Raw genomic sequence first — 17,392 nt, 5'->3', positions numbered from 1 at the left:
AAAGTATTTATAAATTAATATCCACCTATCTAACTTTTATAACTACTTATTTAATAATTTCTTTAATTTTTTTTTAAATAACTCTTTTATATTTATAAATACTTTTTAAGTTAGTGTTAAGAGACTTTATAGTATAACTTCTTTCTTTAATTTTTAATACTTTAAGTATAAACTCCTTTAATACTTCTTTTAATACCTCTTTTAATACCTCTTTTAATACCTCTTTTAATATATCTTTTAATATACCTTTTAACACACCTTTTAATATACTTTTTAACACTCCTTTTAAACCTTTTAAACTATATATATTTAGGTATTAATTAGGTATTTAAATACTAATTAAATATTAAAAAGTTAAAAGTTTAAAGTATTAAAAAGTTAGAAAAAGTATAGTTTTTACCTTTATTTTTAATTTTTAGTTTTTAAATATTTAATTAATATTTAAATATATATAGTTTAAAAGGTATATTAGAAAGTATATTAAAAAGTATATTAAAAGAAGTTTATATTTAAAGTATTAAAAATTTAAAGAATCTTAGTTAGGTATATAGTTTTATATAAACTCTATATATAAAAAGTTAATATTAAGTAGGTTTATAAAAATTATTAAGTAAGTGGTTATAAAAGTTAAGTAGGTGAATATTAGCTTAGTATTTATAATAATGTGTTATATCTTTTAAGGTATTATAAAGTTATAAGAATAATGTATATTAAAGCCCTTTGAAAATTCTAAAATTTACTATGTGTTGGAATTATACAGACTGGCCTCATGGAGTTAAAGCTCAGCCACCACATGAGAAATCGTAAATCCTTGGGTCCACAAATTTCACAGCCGAAGTGGTGTTATAGCCCAGCAAGATCAGGGTCTCGCTGTCGGCCTGGTACTTAGGCCAACCCTTCATAGAGGTCAGGCCATCCGCGGGATCAGCGGCAAAAGCAGCCCAGGCCTCTTGCATAGCCTGTGTAAGCCTTACCTCCTCAGCCGATGGTGCAATGCCGCTGACTCCCTCTGTGTTGCCAACAACCATGTTGATGTCCGACCCGTGATAGGCTCCGCTGGTGAATGGTGGGTCAGACTGGTAGAAAAGCCGCAGGCTGTCCCAATCGGCCATGTATCGCGCGCGATAGCTCGTGAAACCCAGCTCCGCCCGTCCTTGCGCGTCCGCCGCCAGCGGGCAAGTGAAAGTCTGCTCTTCGAAGAGGGTCCAGTTGCTCTCCGGGAGCACAGTGCCACGGGCTAATGCTGAGACCCGGTAGAAGCCAGACTCGTGGTCGGTCTGCAGTATCAGGCTTGGTATAGGTGCTAGGTTGCCCGAAGCAAGTCTCGAGACGTATTCAGACCTCGGGAACACGGTGTGGTTGTCCTGGGTGATCTGAAAGGCCGGAAGAGCGCGACTGCCTGCGCCGGTGGTGGGCACACGGGCAGCAGCGGCGAGAATAGAATCGATTGTGATGTTGGGTGAGCGCATACACTCGAGTGTCGACTGCGAAGCACCACATCCAAGCGTCCTCGTAACATTATACCAATTTGACGCTGCCAGCTCGGCGCCGTTGCTGTCAAAGGAGAAGACGTTGCCAGAATGAGAGACGAGTCCCGAAACGATTGGATCCTGGGATAAATGTCTAGTCAGCGTTGGATGCCTCTTCAGGCGAGATACTATGAGACCCGAGAGAGCATGGAACCAAAACCCACATCCTGGAAGGCATACGCCCAATTATTCACAGCCCAAGAGCCAGATGATTGGCCAGCAATTGTTATTCGAGAAGGATCACCACCAAATGCCAAAATGTTGTCTCGAACCCATGAAACAACCAGGCGCTGGTCCAAGAGAGCGAGGTTTTTGACCTCGAGCTCAGGCGCGCCAGGAAAGCCGAATATGTTCATCCGAAAGTTGAATGTCACCACCACTACATCCTGGGCATCGGCCAGAAGTCCTCCATGATAGAAAGGAGTGTTACTGGTTCCGGCTGAAAAACGCCCTCCATAGATCCACACGAGCACAGGCTTCAGGCCACTAACAGCTGGCTTCGACCAGACATTCAATGTCAAACAGTCTTCGCTTTGGGTGTTGTTCAGCAAGTTGACGAAATTGGCGTAGACTCGAGCATACTGGTCGGTTGCATTGGGGTACGCAAAATACTTGGACTGTGTTTGGGGACAGTCGTAGCCCTTGGTTGAGAAACCTGTCAGATGCATGCCGGTGTTCAGTGTCACCACAACGACTTACATAGTTCTCGGCTTTGAAAGTGCCATTTGATGGTAATGGTTTGGCAGGTGGTGCAAACCTCAGGTCTCGCACCGGAGCTTGCGCGTACGGAATTCCAAGCCATTCACATATCGAATTTCGATGATGTCCCAGGAAGTCCACGTCGTCTGTATGAGCCACGCAGTTGCTGTAGTTGGGTGACGCATATGCGACAGCTGCGCAAACTTGTAACGCGACACTGCCAAGCCGTCCAACCGTGCACCACTTCATTGTTTCGATTGGTGCTGACGAACTGCTGAAGATCGAAAGTCGGACCCACGATCACTTCTCACTGTCGGATGAGGAGTTTGCTCCATTCTCCTGAGGCCAAGGGTGAGGAGAGGTGGTGCTTTCAAATTACCTTTGCAAAAAGACATGGAATAAGCCACTAGTAGCTGCTCACCCCGGCATTCCGGCATACTGGGGCCGGCATCCGGGCTTCAGATTATTGCGAATCCACCTGTTGCTGACAGCGGGTCTTCTAGACCAGCAAATTGAATTACTCAATTGACTGGGGCTTTTGGTTCAAACACGAGAGAACTTTGAGGGCTTTCTAGCCCGTCCTCTACCTGGTTACTCGATCCATACACGAGCAGTGTTGGTAAAGTCTGTGCTTGATATGCAACGATATTCAGGTGGATTTTCATTGAGAGGCATCAATGGATGAAACTGCACCAACCAAGCCTCGAGCACATCATATAATACTTTTTGCATGAGGCGGACAAATTACCTCTGGTTCCACATCGTACGGCGGGTAAGATTACACCCGGTCCCGTAATGTGCTTGTAGGCAAATAGCTTGCGGGTGACAGCGTATGTACACAGCATGCTCTCTTTCACCCATATATGCCACGTCTGGGCGTGGAGCAGCCCGTTGAGCGAACGGGTGATACTTCCTTGCAACAATAAGGGCTCAATCAGTACGGCTACATGTACCTTGAGGAACAGGAATACCCCAAATCCCACATGTGTGCCTAGGTACTTAGGTACATGCTCCTATTTTCATCAATACACAGCATTAAGTAGGAGAATAGAGTGACTTAAATACTATCCCGTACGCCACAGCAAAGGCCACTTGATGATTGAAAGTACAAAAGTAGACTCATCAGAAATTCCGCGTCAAACATCGTCGACAATTACTCTAGCCGTCTCTTTGCACTCTCCGTCATATTACAGTATGGAGTTTTCACTTGTCTCTGTGGTGACCCTTTTTGCAGTCGTGTCTGCAAATCTCATCGAACAGCGGGCCCAGGGATTCAATGTGTCAATATTCGACGCCGGCTGTATTCCTCACGGCACCCTTTGCAGGTACGAACTGTTTTATCTCCTTACCTGCCCCTTCACCAAATAGATACAGTCACTGCTTATAGCCCACGGCTATTGCGGCGGATTCATCGCAAAGAAGAACAAATTAGTAAGGAATGGTGGGGGGGGGGAGGAGCGCAAAGAAAAGTCAATGGCAGAAAGTGAAGAGAAGTATTGAAACTGCTAGCTAACGGGCCTTTGTTCCTAGTTTTCATTTCAATGTCACCACCGACCAGCTGCTTGCACCGACTAACTGCAGCGCATCAATATACACGGCTTACTTCCTTCCCAATGTTCCTTCCACTGCCTGCTACGACTCGTCCATTCTCTGGTCCTTTGTAACAGACAACTCCGACGGAAATTACACGCTTTTTCTTGAGGATTACAAGCTGGGAATTGGAGCTTTCAAAGTCTGGAACAAGACAGATTTCCCTGTCATTGCGGCTGGTGCAGCCGTGTACCAGCAATATACTGGCCCTGCTAGCTTTGTTGTCTTATGAGGGCATCCTGCTTCATAGAATCATACGCTTAGATGCAAGAATATCGAGGGGAATATGATGGACCACGACGAGTTCGGGATAGTCTGGTTGAAGCAAAGGAAAATAGAATTATCATGGAATAGTCGTGAGAGTTAAGCCTCAACCTCTAGTCACCACTACATGACCTGTGCAATATAGCAGTGAACTTCACCATAACAGTACCTTAGGGTAAATTTGGTAAGGAAAAGTCCTACCATTATAATCGCATACGCTCTGGAGGCGCTCAGCCGGTCTGCCGCAAGGTACTCCCAAAAAGGCGCCATCACGAAGGTGAAAAAAGTCTCTTCAACTGTGCAATAAGTACCTGGACTGGTCTGCGCACATCCCCACCAACGCACACACATTTCCCACTAAAAATATCGATTTTTACTCTAGTATATTTAATTCTATAAAAATATAAAAAATATAGACTAAATTTATAATAAATATTATAAAATTAAATAAAGTGTATTCTAAATATTAAAATTCTTATTAAATTCTAAATATATTAAAATAATTAAAATAGAAGAGATTTTTAAAAATATACTTTTTATACTTTATTTCTTATTTTTTAAAAAATTAAATAATATATTTTAAATTTAATATATATTAATAACCTTTATATAGATAAATCTATTTAAAATATATTAATATAAATTTTAAAAGTTCTTATTAATAGAAACTCTTTAAAATTAATTATTTAAAATTTAATAAAAGTAAAGTAAATTCCCTACTTTTTCTACTCCACTTATTTTAATTCTTTAATAATTAATTCTATAAATTTCTATTAATAGGAATCTTTTATATTTATAAAAGTATAATATTAATTAATATTTTAAAGTTAAATCTATTATTATAATTAATTTAATTAACTTAAAAAATTAATTTTTCTTTTTTAACTAAATAACTAATAAATAGTATAGAGATTAATTAAAATAAATAATATTAATATTAAAGAATTTATTTCTATATTAATATAATAAATATTACTTAAATAAATTTTTTTATAAAGTTTAAAAAAATACTTTTAACTATTAGTTTAATTTTTATTTTTATAGTAATTTTATATAATTAAATAGGCTAGGGTAAAAATCGACGTTTTTGGTGAGAAATACGTGTGCGTTGATGGGGATGTGCGCAGACCAGTCCAGGTACTTAAATTTCAGGCACTATAACGGTCCCTAGGAATCCACGGGCGATAGTCATCTGGTTGGTCCTGTCAGTAGTCATATAATACAATGTCATTGATCACGTCAACAGTGGAGCTCAGAAGCCCACTGTATAAACGGCCCACCCTGCATGCATTGTGCCTCGTCCTTCTAGGACACTACTAGTAATTATGGTTTTGAGCTTAATAGAGGAAATCGAAAAATACAATTAGTTCAACGGCTCATAATCCATGTGGTTTCAATTCTAATACTTAAATATATGTGGTTGTGGTTTCGCTTCTATTCCGTATACGTCCGAGGATATACATGGCGCCTTCATACGGTGACTCAAATATATAAAACGTATTTAGCGCTTTCATACAGCGGTAAACGCTCAAGACCCGGCGTTTAACTTTAGAATAAGGCACAATGCCAGCACAATACTAATAATAGTGAAGAGAGAATAAAATATGTGGGTATATAGCCTCTTATAATCTATATTATTTTATAATATAGTGGTTTTATTTTTAATCCCTATATATATAATATATATATAGTGTCTTTATATAATAATAAATATTTAAAATTTAGTATTTAAAGAAATATAATATTAATAATAATAGAAAGAGAATATAATATATAAGTATATAATTAAACTTTATATTATATAAATAAAGTTAGAAAGTATTACTCTTAATAATATTATATTAAAAAGTAAGAAAGTAGTTATATAATAAAATTAAAATAGTTTTAAAATAGTTTTTATAAAAGAAGAATTTTATAATATAAGATTTAATAAGTTAACTCTTTTCTATTAATATATTTAATAATTATTTAAATTTATTTTTATTAAGTAAATTAAATATATTATAATTCTTATTTTAAATATATAGTTAATAAAATCCTTTTTAATATAAAGTTAAAAGATTTATAATTATAATTTTCTAATTAATTTTTATTTAATTAATTTCTTTTATTATAATTTAATTTAATCTTTAACTTAATTTAAATATCTTTTAAATTATATAAATACTTTTATTTCTATAAATATAAATATTAAATTAAAACCTTTAAGCTTAAATTTAAAATTTTTATAAATTTTAATTTTCTTTAAATTAAATTTATAATCCCTTAACTTTTTTAAAAATATATTAATTCTTTTAAATATTAATAACTTCTTTTTAAAGTAAAGATCTACCTTTATATAATTATAGATTTAATTATTATCTTAGTGGCCGTTAGTAATAGCCCTAGATATAGACTATATAAATAGGTACCTCTCCCTTAAAGGACTTTACTAGCAATTATCCCTCCTTATTCTTATTTAATTAGTACCTAGAAGTAACTATTCTATCTTCTTTCTTACTCGTTACGAGTAAACAGTTAACCGTAGAAGTCGGGGGTAGAGGACCCCTAGCCCCGGGTGCGAAGTCCTCGCCCCCGGCTTTATTATTAATAGCTATTTCTTTTTCTATTTATAATAAAGTTATTAGAATTATAAACTTAGAGTAGTAATAGAGTGTAGTTATCTTACTTAATTATCTTTTAGTTTATATAATAGGTTAAGTAATTATTTTTAAGTAATTTTACTTAATAAGTATTTATTTAAATAGAGTTAAAACTTTAATTAAAGGAATAATAGCTTTATTTTCACCTATTTTAACTAACTTATATTTACTTAAATTATATAATAAATTTAATACTTATATATAATACTTACTAGTATTAAATTAAGTAGCTTATAGTTTATAATAGCTTTAACTTTTAATAAACTTATAATATTAACTTAAACTAATTAAATATAACTTAATATACTAATATAAAAATATTTTTAATAATAAATAATATTATAAATAATTATAAAGTTATTATAAAAGTTTTATATAATAAACTTAATTAAATTAATTTTAAAAGATATATTATATTTTATTTCTTTAAAACTCTAACTATTTATTTTTAATTTAATAATAAAATTAAAAAATATAAATAATTTATAATCTATAATTAATAAAATAATAATATTATAATAATAAATTTATTTAAGAAAATCTTTTATATAAATTTTATAAAAAAATTAAAACTTTTTTAAAAAGTTAAATAAAGTTTATTTATTATAAACTATTTATATTTTTTTAATTCTACTATTAAGTTAAAAGTAAATAATTAAAGTTTTAAAAGAATAAAATATAATATATTTTTTAAAAATTAACTTAATTAAGTTTATTATATAAAACTTTTTATAATAACTTTATAATTATTTATAACGCTATTTATTATTAGAAGACACCTTTTTACGCTAGTATACTAGGCTATACCCGTTAAAGGTTAAAGCTATTACGGACCGTAGGCTATTTAATCTTAACGCTATTAAGTACTATATGCGAGGTTACTATATAACTTAGGTAAGTTAGTTAAAATAGGTGAAGATAAAAGCTACTATTCCCCTAAAGGTTCTAACTCTATTCTATAAATAAATACCTATTAAATAAAATTACTTAAAAGTAATTATTTAGCTAAACTAAAAGATAATTAAGTAAGGTAATTATACTTTATTATTTAAGTTTATAGTTCTAATAGTTCTATTATAAATAGAAAAAGAAATAGCTATTAATAATTAAATTTATAACTATATAAAAATAAACTTTTATTTTAAAGAAAAGTTATTATTATTTAAAATAATTAATATATTTTTAAAAGTTAAGGGATTATAAGTTTAATTTAAAGTATATTAAGATTTATAAGAATTTTAAACTTAAACTTAAAAGTTTTAAATTAAAGTTTATATTTATAGAAATAAGAACTTTTATAAAGCTTAAAAGAAAGCTTAAATAAAGTTAGATTAAGTTATAATATAATAAAATAGTTAAATAAAAATTAGTTAGAAAATTATAATTATAAATCTTTTAACTTTATATTTAAAAGGGAAGTTTATTTATTATATATTAAATAAATATTATATAAAGAAAGTAGAAGTTTAAATACTTAAAAATTAATTTTTAAAAATATATTATTTTATTATTAAGGATTTATTTACTTTTATATAATATATTACTATATAAAAGTATTATATATATCTTTAGATATATATAAAATAGAAGTGAAATTATATATAATATATAAAAAATATAATAAAAAAGAGAGCTTTATAAAAAAGTTAATAATTCTATATATAAATAAGTTTAAAGGTATATATTAAATAATTATTAACTTTATATTTAAAATATAAGTTAATAATTAGTTTAAAAATTAAGAAGATAATAAATAGATAAATAGTTAAATAAAAAATATAATGTGGTTGAAGCTATTTTGTAATGTACCCTCTGTATTTTACGTACCTCGACTTTACTAGAAGTAGTTCTATAGAATTTCTGTGTAAAGACCACCTTGAAAGGAAATCTGCTTAAGACCACCTTGTAGGAGGTTATCATACGTCAATTTAACCTAGTGTGGCCTTTCCTATTCAATGTTAGATGTCCTCCTGAGGTAGGCATCCTCAGTGGACTTTGCCCTATAAACCATCCCTTGGAGGCATCGAAAATCTCAGAACCAGTGTAATAAAGCGGAAACCCACGAAATTTTTGTTTATAAATGCCAGTGATTTGTGGGAAATTCGCGTCCACGCTTGGGGAGAAGCACTAGCAGGTCATCAAGCAAGCGGCTAGCTATTCAGTCCAGTGCATAATATCACGGATGTCAAATGGGTGTCGGCTTCATTGCAAAAGCTTTTCAATGAATTCATCGCGTGCATGTCTACCCTCCATTCGTAGGAGGCCCCAACAATACCAAGTTCCTTTCCACCAGTTGAACCATCCTGTCGTTTTTGGGGCCTCCAGATGTCTCTCACTATGGGGCATGTACTATCAACTGCAATGACAGTTTGCTGTGCCAGGTGTCCTGCTAAAACCATCCGAGTAGCCTTCAAGCTCGTGTAGACTCTGTGAGTACGTGGAAGCCCATGGCTTTTCGAGCCCGTCCTCCCGGGGCCCAACCCGAGCTTCGAAAGGCAAACATTGGCCACTCGGGCTCGATTTGCATTAGTAAAGAGAAAATCAATGCGTTGTGAAATGTAAAATGCCACGTTTTGTCTCATGCAAGACTGCCAGTGACTCACGTAGTAGCAGGGCGGTGGTAAGCTCCAGCTCCAGGGTTCAGGCGAGAGACTGCTCAGGTGGTCGACGAAACCACAAACCTTGTAAGGTTTCCGCCACCGTTGTAGAGCTAACCATCTTCATCCTCGTAGTCTGGGTCATCATTATCGACGGAATCATCGTATTCTTCTTCGTCCTCAATTGTATCCCCGTCTTTGGAGAGATTCTCGTCCTCGTCATCGCCATCCTAGTACAAATTAGTGACCGGCTATGATCCTAAAGCGGCTGCTTCTGGGCCTCATTGTGAATCGCCAAACAATTGGGGATAGGGGCGATGTGAAGAATGACACTGACCTGCTCGAAGTGATAGCCGAGTACCCTCCTGAGAGCACGGAGTCCGTAGGAACCTTCTTGTAAACGCTGGAGTGCGGTCTTAATTTGACAGACCTTGGCCTCTTGCATATCAAACATTCTTCTATCGACTGTTTCATCTGCTAGCAGACGCACGGCATGGACTTTCTTCGGCTGTCCCAAGCGAGCAACTCTGCAGATCGCCTGAAGCTCGGCTCCTTGATTCTACCAAGGATCCACGATGATCACGCGATTCGCACATGTGAGATTGATTGCTTCTCCCCCACATTTCATAGACATCATCTGGAATTCTGGTTAGTGTTTACAAATCGAGACACTGGCGATGATAATACTTGCCATCACTTTGATCTCAGGTACCGTCCGGAAGCGCTCCTTCGCTGCTTCACGTTGTTGATAGTCCATCTCTCCGATGAAATATAGGAAATCGATGTTGTGATCCTGAAGAACCCTTCCCATTAGACGTTGAGTGTCGATGAACTGAAAAAATACCACGATCTTGTCACCTGGAGCATCAAGCTGCCAAGCTTGAATTTGCTCGAGGATCTCACGCATCTTCGAGCTGAGCGGTATCTCCATCCCAGTATTTGCGTCAAGGTTGCGAATCAAAGAGGCGCCAAAGTTTTCTTTTGGTTGGAAATGAATGGCGTCGTCTCCCCTCATGCGCGGCCGCTCAATGGCTGGCACATCGAAACCTGATGGGAGCTCTTGAGGCAGAGCGCATGGTTGCGGTGTTCCGATGGGTTGTTTGCAACGATGACAATTAATTCCCATCTTCTTGTGTTCGTAGTATTTGATCCGTTCGGACACACATTCCTTGCACCAGACACAACCACATTGGGATCTGTGCGGTTCTTGCTGCTGCTGTGTATTGCAATCTGGACAACGCAAACTGTTGAGCTCATTCAGCTCTCGCTCCCGCCTCATCCTACTCTTCGGCTGAGTGTGAGGTATCCTCGGTTCTGACATCCACTTCCCAAAATAGTCGATGAAAGGGGTCTCAGAACAGCCTCGTCTGTGAGCTTCATTCTTCATTTCTCTGGCCTGTTCCGCCGTCCAGATCCCATCCTTGACGATTTGTTCTAGCAGGAGAGGGCTAGAAACCAGCTGTCGGAGTCTCAGAGCAGCCTCGTAAAGCGACGTGTAGCACAATTGGGCTGCGTCTGGGTTTTTTTTCATTTCAGAATCTGGTTTGTTGCGAGTTCGGCTTGACTTTGGCTTCGGCTTTGGCTTCGGCTTCAGCTTTGGCTTTGGCTTCCTTCCCGACTTCCTGACGAGATATGCCTCAACATGTCTCTCCATGTATTCGTAGATGACGATTTCTTCCATGGAAAGCTCGACTAATTTTGCAGAACAGTCAGGATCCGGTATCTCCACAAGAACACTGTCCAGAAACTTGTTTCCTGGAGCTCGCATGATCATGATCTGCTCTAGCAGTGGTTCTAGCTTTTCGTACTTGTTTTCGCCCTCTTTCTGGGAGACTTTCCCGTTTTCCCCTCCGAGGTACTGTTTCCTGAAGTTGGGGAAGTCTTCCACCAAAGGGTGGTTGATGAACTTGAAATACGAGTATATCTCAGCTATGCCATTCGGGGTAGGTGTTCCAGAGGCGCACCATTTGTGTGTGGCTTGTAACTTGCAGCAGATTCTGAAAGTCTCCGAGTTCTTGTTCTTGATCTTATGGGCCTCGTCAAGGCACACGCGCCAAAAGTTTGATCTGAAGAGTAGCGAGGCGCGGGTCTTGCCTCTCTTGGCCTTGTTCTTTCGAATAGCCATACGATCAGCTACAAGAAGCTGGTCATACGTCACAAGCAAGATGTCGTTGCTCAAGGTTTCTTCTGGATCCGTCTCGCAGCTTTTGTCGTAGATACTAACCTTGAGGCTAGGACAATGACGTTGGACCTCATGCTCCCACTGAATGACAACAGACTTGGGAACGACGATCAGGGTTGTGGTACGGCCTTTATCAGAGGAGTTTCCCCGTCGTTTCGTCGGCCGATTGTAGACAATGCAGCCCAGTATCTCAATTGTCTTGCCGAGACCCATGTAGTCGAAGAGAAAGCCTGATCTCAGGGCGAACTTGGTTTCCCCGTCTTTGTCGAGATCCTTCTCGCATATGATCATAACGCCAATTGCCGGAACCTGGTGATGAAGAAGGGGGAAAGCCATGTCTCGGAGCTGCCACTTGTAGTCTCCAATCTTCTTTGGCCCTTCCCCTGGTGACACCCACGGTTGAATCATGGTGTGGAAGACGGGCAATATACCAGCAAATGCAAGTATATCGTGTGAGACAGCATCCTTTTCCACCCCTGGCTTCTGTAGCGCGGCGTTCTCAATCGCTCTCAGGTGATCTATGAGGTGGGCGGGAGCTTTGTCGATTGAGGGCAGTGTGTTTGCAATGCCCCTGTCGAGAACGGTAGATGTTTCCCCCTTCAATCGGGACAGGGCTGTCTTCATGACTGTGTCCTTGACCTGGCGAGTCTTCTTCGAAATCTTGGGCCGTTTGAATGGTCTTGTGTCGCTGCCAGACTTGCGTTTCCGCAGTCGCCGCTGTTCTGTCTCATCCGTCTCATTGCTCTGAGGTGACTCAGGAGCTTTCAGCAGTGCTGAATTGGAAAGCCCAAGGCTCTTCGATATTTTCTTTGCATTGTCAATGTGACTTTGCCTTAGCTCCTGCTCTTTCTTCACCTGCTTGATTGTAGATCGTATCTCCTCGATCGGCTGTCTGTAGAATTCTGTAAAGGGACTCTGAGCTTTCTCAAGCCTCTGCGTCATATGATATTCTTCATTCCTGCATTCGTCCAGGTACTCCGATAGCTCTGCATCGCTCTTTGTAGAGAGATTGGGACCACAATTATTGGGATTCACAGTTGTGTTGGAGCCATTGTCAGCATCCATCGGATCTGGATCAGGACGGTTTGCGGAGGAAGACGAAGCTTGGTCTTTCCGCTCTGTTGCTGCAGACCCTTGCCACACTGCATTGCATTCTTTCGCAATGCTTGATGTAGTGGCAGAAGCAACGTTAGCTAGCCTGGAGGTCGGCTCTTGCTTGATGTAGGTACTTGGGGGTTGCTTGATCTCTGGGCTGTGAGACTGATGGCTGGTGTCGTCGGATTTTGCAGCAGGGATCAAGCTGCGGTCATCTACCGGACCGGAATCGACTGGGTCGTCTTGTTTATGTGACGCAGTAGCGTCTTTGCGACGAGGAAGATTCAGCTTGACACGCTTGGGTGCCATGATGGATGATTTCGATTACCAGATCCTCATGGTAGATTGGTCAGATGGGGATAAGATGAGAATGATGGAACTTCAATGAAAAGAAAGGTATCGGGTGGCAGTGTAGCCAACTGCCAAGGTTGAAGTTGAAGGCTGACCTGTCCTAAAGAGACGAGTCCAAGAAAAGGTAGTGTCTTGCAAAGTGTTAGCCAGCCTCTACCTGCTAATGATTAGAAAGTCGAAGGTGGGAGGAGTGTACCTGCCAAGGAACCTCTGCTGATGTACGTCAACGCTGGGGGAAAGGGATGGGAGTAGATGAGTTGCAAATCAGAAGATCACTGAGAATTGTCCGCCGTGGTGGCAGTGCCAGTGAGCGTGTTCGCCGGTAGGATGGAGCGAAGTGCGAAGGTCCTGACTAGCACTTGAGAGCTATTTCCCGATACAGACGAGACCAGAAGGAAACAACGAACTTGCTGATGCAAGGAATGGAAGGTCCGTGGTCTTGTTGAGGGCAGCTTCCGAATGAGCCTACGAATCTCAGGACTCAGTCAAGATATGAGTTGGTGTTGATTTGTCTCATATGGTTATGAAGGGAGCGCACCAAGAATTAGGTGACCTCCCTCAGCGGCGAAGAAGGGGCGAGGGAAGTGTGTTGAGGAGGGTAAGTTTTCTACTCAAGTTCGAACGCTGTGTCGGCGGAATAGCTGGAGTGCTTGGGTAGGGATGCGTGAGGCTTCACAGCCAGTGTCCGATTTAAGATGCTGCAAGCGGAACGGAAACAACCCTGGCAACCGGGTGTGGCAAGGCAGGTTTGAGAGGCGAGTGTGCATCGACTTCCGTAAAAGCAACAGGGATGGCCAAAGGGAAAGAAGACTGGTTACCCTTGTTTCATGTTGTACTAATAATTCACTTCTTGGAACATCTCTCTATGACACAATCTCTGATGGAAACCTGCTTTCTAGAGAAACCTATATTAGAAGCTCATGCCAATTTCTATCAGGTTCTGGATAATAGTTACGGGTCCACTGCCCAAGCGAACATCACACCTGGGCAATGCTCTCAGATTGCGTGCAGCAAGGCCACAAGTCTTGCCAGAAATCATCATCATATACATGACTACAGTCACATTCGGAAAAGTTCTGAAGCAAAGCATTGAGACCCTGTGACTTGGTGATATCCTATGTGATCTCACCACGGGAGGTCATCCCAATTTGAAGATGTTGGGGGATGGATACCTGTAGACGAGGCACCATGGTGGCCACTCGGGCAGAGCCCGTAATGACCATTGACCGACAGAAATATCACTACTGCTTTGGCCATTTTCACACACTGTCTGTCTTGTGAGCCTTGTTAAGTATGATGTGAGCCTTGCTTCTGCCTGACACTTTAGAACAGAACTGTATTTATCGATGATGGGCTGGTCAGGGCAGTCACCGAGTAGCTGCAGTCATAGCGATATACGGCCTCAGAACTTCAAGTTGCTGACTCACTGTGCTGTGGCAAGCACAATCAAACAAGCCACAAAGGTTTTGATAGGACGACATGATGCGAACCTTCCGCCCAATGTGATCACGACAACTGTAGTCGATTTTAGTCTATCTACATCTTTCCTCAAGAAAGCCTCAGTTACAGAGATGAATTAAAGCTCAAAAGTCATATCAAGATTTTGTGTATCAGTCACCTTCCCGAGCTTCATCTCACCTACAACACAGAACTCATCCCAACTCATACATTTACCGGAGACCCACAGTCACTCCAACAAGGATCCTTCCAAACAGAGTCAAGGCAGAGGAGTGTAGGAAGACCCATGGGCAATCACATTCTATACTACTATTTATCTCTTCCGCTCACCTAACTCAAACGCAAGTCATGTGGCTATATAAAGCCAAGGTCAGCTTGAGGTCAACTTAAAACGCTTCTACCAGTTGACACCACATCCACAGCAACATACTCACATACAATACAACAACCACCATCCACCTACAACACAACATCCACTCATCAACTCACTCTTCCACATTAAAAAGTGAGTTGCCTTACGACACCAGACTTCTATGCTGCTCCCTTCCCCACCCCCACCGCACAAGACCATTGTCAGCCTTATCCAAGGTGCCTCAGCGGACCCGCACTGTCGAGCACCGGTATCGCGTCCGGATGGCAGAACCGTGCAGATCTGGCAAGCTCGGTCCACGTGGTACCACTGGGCTACATCCTTTTACAGAGGAGATGGGTGTTGCGCTAGAAACATGAATCCTCATTAACACGACAACGAGCTCTACAGTGGATGGACGCTTTATACAGCCAAGTAGGCCGGAGAGCAGCGTCTCAAAGACATCAAGCTGACTTGAGACGATTTTTAGAACCATAAATACAGGCCAAATCAGCCCTCCCAGCTCAACTAGTCCTCCAAACCCACCCAGCACGAATTCTCCTAGTCCGTTGTTACTCGGGCCATCAGTAAACACACACGGGAGAACACCTAGGTAATTCTACCGTAACAACGGGTTCAGCAATATGGTTGAAAACACTCCGCGCAATGAGAAGGGCAAGTGGGTTGCCCAGGAGGTTGGCATCACGCAGAAGGACTCCCTGGCTTTGGACTTTGCTGTCTCAGCGGTCAGCGTGCTTGCTGAGAACCCTGCAAGACTCAACACCAACGCGTGGATCACTGATGCCAAGCGCCACAAGGATGTACTGGTCGATTATGCGAAGAAGGCGCAGGCTGTCCTCTCCAGCGACACTGAGTGCAACTCCTCAGCTCAGGTCATGGAATGTCTGGGACTCAACACAGAGATGGAGCCAGAATGGCAGAGTTCGGGATTCAATCTCAACAGGGTTGATTTTCTCACTGACGCAGAATTGTATGCTTTAGACACTTGGCCCGATGAACTGAGACTGACTTTGTTGCCTGTTTTAGGGCTTTTGCATTCCAAGAGGAAGAATTATACCGGCCGAGCAGCCCAAGTGTACATCAATCAAGGACAAGCAGCTCGTCTCTTCACGGGACGATTGTGACTAAGGAGTGTTTAGTATGTGCTGAAGAGAAGCATATCGACTCGTACCCGCAAATATCGACAGATAGTGATTGTAGATGCCTTTCAGATATCTGCATGGTTTGTATGATGCAGCACATCAAGTCACAAACAGAGTCGAAGGAATCGAGAGAGGGTTCACTTACCTGCCCAATGTGCAACAGACCGCTCGTACTACAGGAAATAGAGGAATTTGCGGACAGCTACACTTTCAAGACGTAAGTATACAAAACATCCCTTGCACTCTGAGCCTGCCAGGACAGACTCAAACGGCCCGTCTGGCCAAGTTCAACCGGAATTAATAACACAAATATCGACAGGTATCTATCCCACATGATCGACCGGACTGTCAATGACATGCCCAACTTCACACGATGTCCCATGCCAGACTGCGGCTCGGGTCAGGTCCATGAGGGCGGCGATGCCCACCCGTTCGTAACATGCGCAGCCTGCAACACCCAGTTCTGCTTCCGACACGGGATCCCCACGCAGCCGCGGCCGGAGCAGCAGGCCCCCTCACAGCACGAGAACATGACCTGCGACGAGTATGACAGCTACCTCGCTGATCCAACAAACTTCCGCAGCGACCACCAGCGGCAGCAGGAGCGCGCAGCAGTGGAGCGCAGGGAGGAAGAGGCCGTCACACGGGCGCGCGAGCGTATGGAGAAGATCTTGGAGCGCCGGCGGGAGGCTGCTGCAGCTGCCGCCGCGGCCGCCGAGGAGGAAAGAAGAATAAGAGAGGAGAGGGCTCAAATGCAGAACGCGGCGAGGCTGTCGCGGGAGCGCCGGGAACGTGAGCAGCGGCAGAAGCAAGTAGAGCTGAGGGAGCGTCTGGAGCGTGAGGCGCGAGAGGAGCGCGCCAGACTGGAGGCGAGGCGATACGCAGAAGAGCGTGAGAGAGCAGAGACGGAGAGAAGGGCGAGGGCTGAAGAGGTCCTCCGCAGAAAGGTGGAGGATGAGAACAGTGAGAAATGGATTGAGGTCTCGACAAAGAGTTGCCCTGGATGTGGGAACAGAATCGAGAAAAATGAAGGATGGTGAGTTTCTGAATACTCTTCTTGGCTCAAGTGCCGTTGCGGACTACTAAACTAACGTTTGAGAACAGTATGCACATGACGTGCCATTGTGGATGTGAGTTTTGTTGGGTGTGCACTGGGCCATGGATCGCAAACAGTTGTGCAAATTGTTTTGGCGGACCCGTGGTGCAATTCCAGTAGGTTTCTAACTTGTCTGTTATCCGTAACGATTCCAAGGTTGCGTCCTGGCGCTGGCGGACCCGAGTTTGTTCGGGCAGCTCATTGATACGGGTGTGGCATAGTTTTCGGCTGTACCCTGGGGTAATTATCGTGTTTGTACAGTGTTTGATACAAAATGCAATGGGTGTAGCATACCTAGGTAGCTTGAGTAGAGGCAAGGTCGGCATGAGTAGCTGAGTAAACAAATTCATTCAAGAATCCGCTAATTTTGGGGCTTA

General features: G+C 40.9%; 3 protein-coding genes across 3 annotated transcripts; 1 reads left to right on the top strand and 2 right to left on the bottom strand.

The window, feature by feature from the left end:
• Positions 1 to 782: 782 nt before the first annotated feature.
• Positions 783 to 2,568, bottom strand: KVR01_003139 (uncharacterized protein; the record flags this gene model as incomplete). The annotated part of the gene is made up of 3 exons (XM_044781392.1): positions 2,229 to 2,568; positions 1,694 to 2,170; positions 783 to 1,610 (listed from the first exon to the last, which is right to left on the bottom strand). The coding sequence occupies exons 1-3, from the start codon at positions 2,475 to 2,477 to the stop codon at positions 783 to 785; spliced, it is 1,554 nt and encodes a 517-aa protein (XP_044648154.1). The 5' UTR covers positions 2,478 to 2,568.
• A 7,012-nt stretch (positions 2,569 to 9,580) lies between these two features.
• Positions 9,581 to 11,089, bottom strand: KVR01_002438 (uncharacterized protein; the record flags this gene model as incomplete). Its single annotated transcript, XM_044781441.1, has 4 exons — positions 9,581 to 9,865; positions 9,896 to 9,958; positions 10,019 to 10,331; positions 10,647 to 11,089. 4 exons carry the CDS (start codon positions 11,087 to 11,089, stop codon positions 9,581 to 9,583), a joined length of 1,104 nt encoding a protein of 367 aa, XP_044647453.1.
• A 4,982-nt stretch (positions 11,090 to 16,071) lies between these two features.
• On the top strand, positions 16,072 to 17,317 carry KVR01_002396 (uncharacterized protein; the record flags this gene model as incomplete). The annotated part of the gene is made up of 3 exons (XM_044791804.1): positions 16,072 to 16,136; positions 16,239 to 16,899; positions 17,237 to 17,317. The coding sequence occupies 3 exons, from the start codon at positions 16,072 to 16,074 to the stop codon at positions 17,315 to 17,317; spliced, it is 807 nt and encodes a 268-aa protein (XP_044647411.1).
• Between the last annotated feature and the right edge of the window lie 75 nt (positions 17,318 to 17,392).

This window comes from Diaporthe batatas (genome assembly GCF_019321695.1).
Source record: "Diaporthe batatas strain CRI 302-4 chromosome Unknown Contig00003, whole genome shotgun sequence".
Classification (NCBI taxonomy): Eukaryota; Fungi; Ascomycota; class Sordariomycetes; order Diaporthales; family Diaporthaceae; genus Diaporthe; species Diaporthe batatas.
This window is presented reverse-complemented; position numbering and strand designations above follow the sequence as displayed.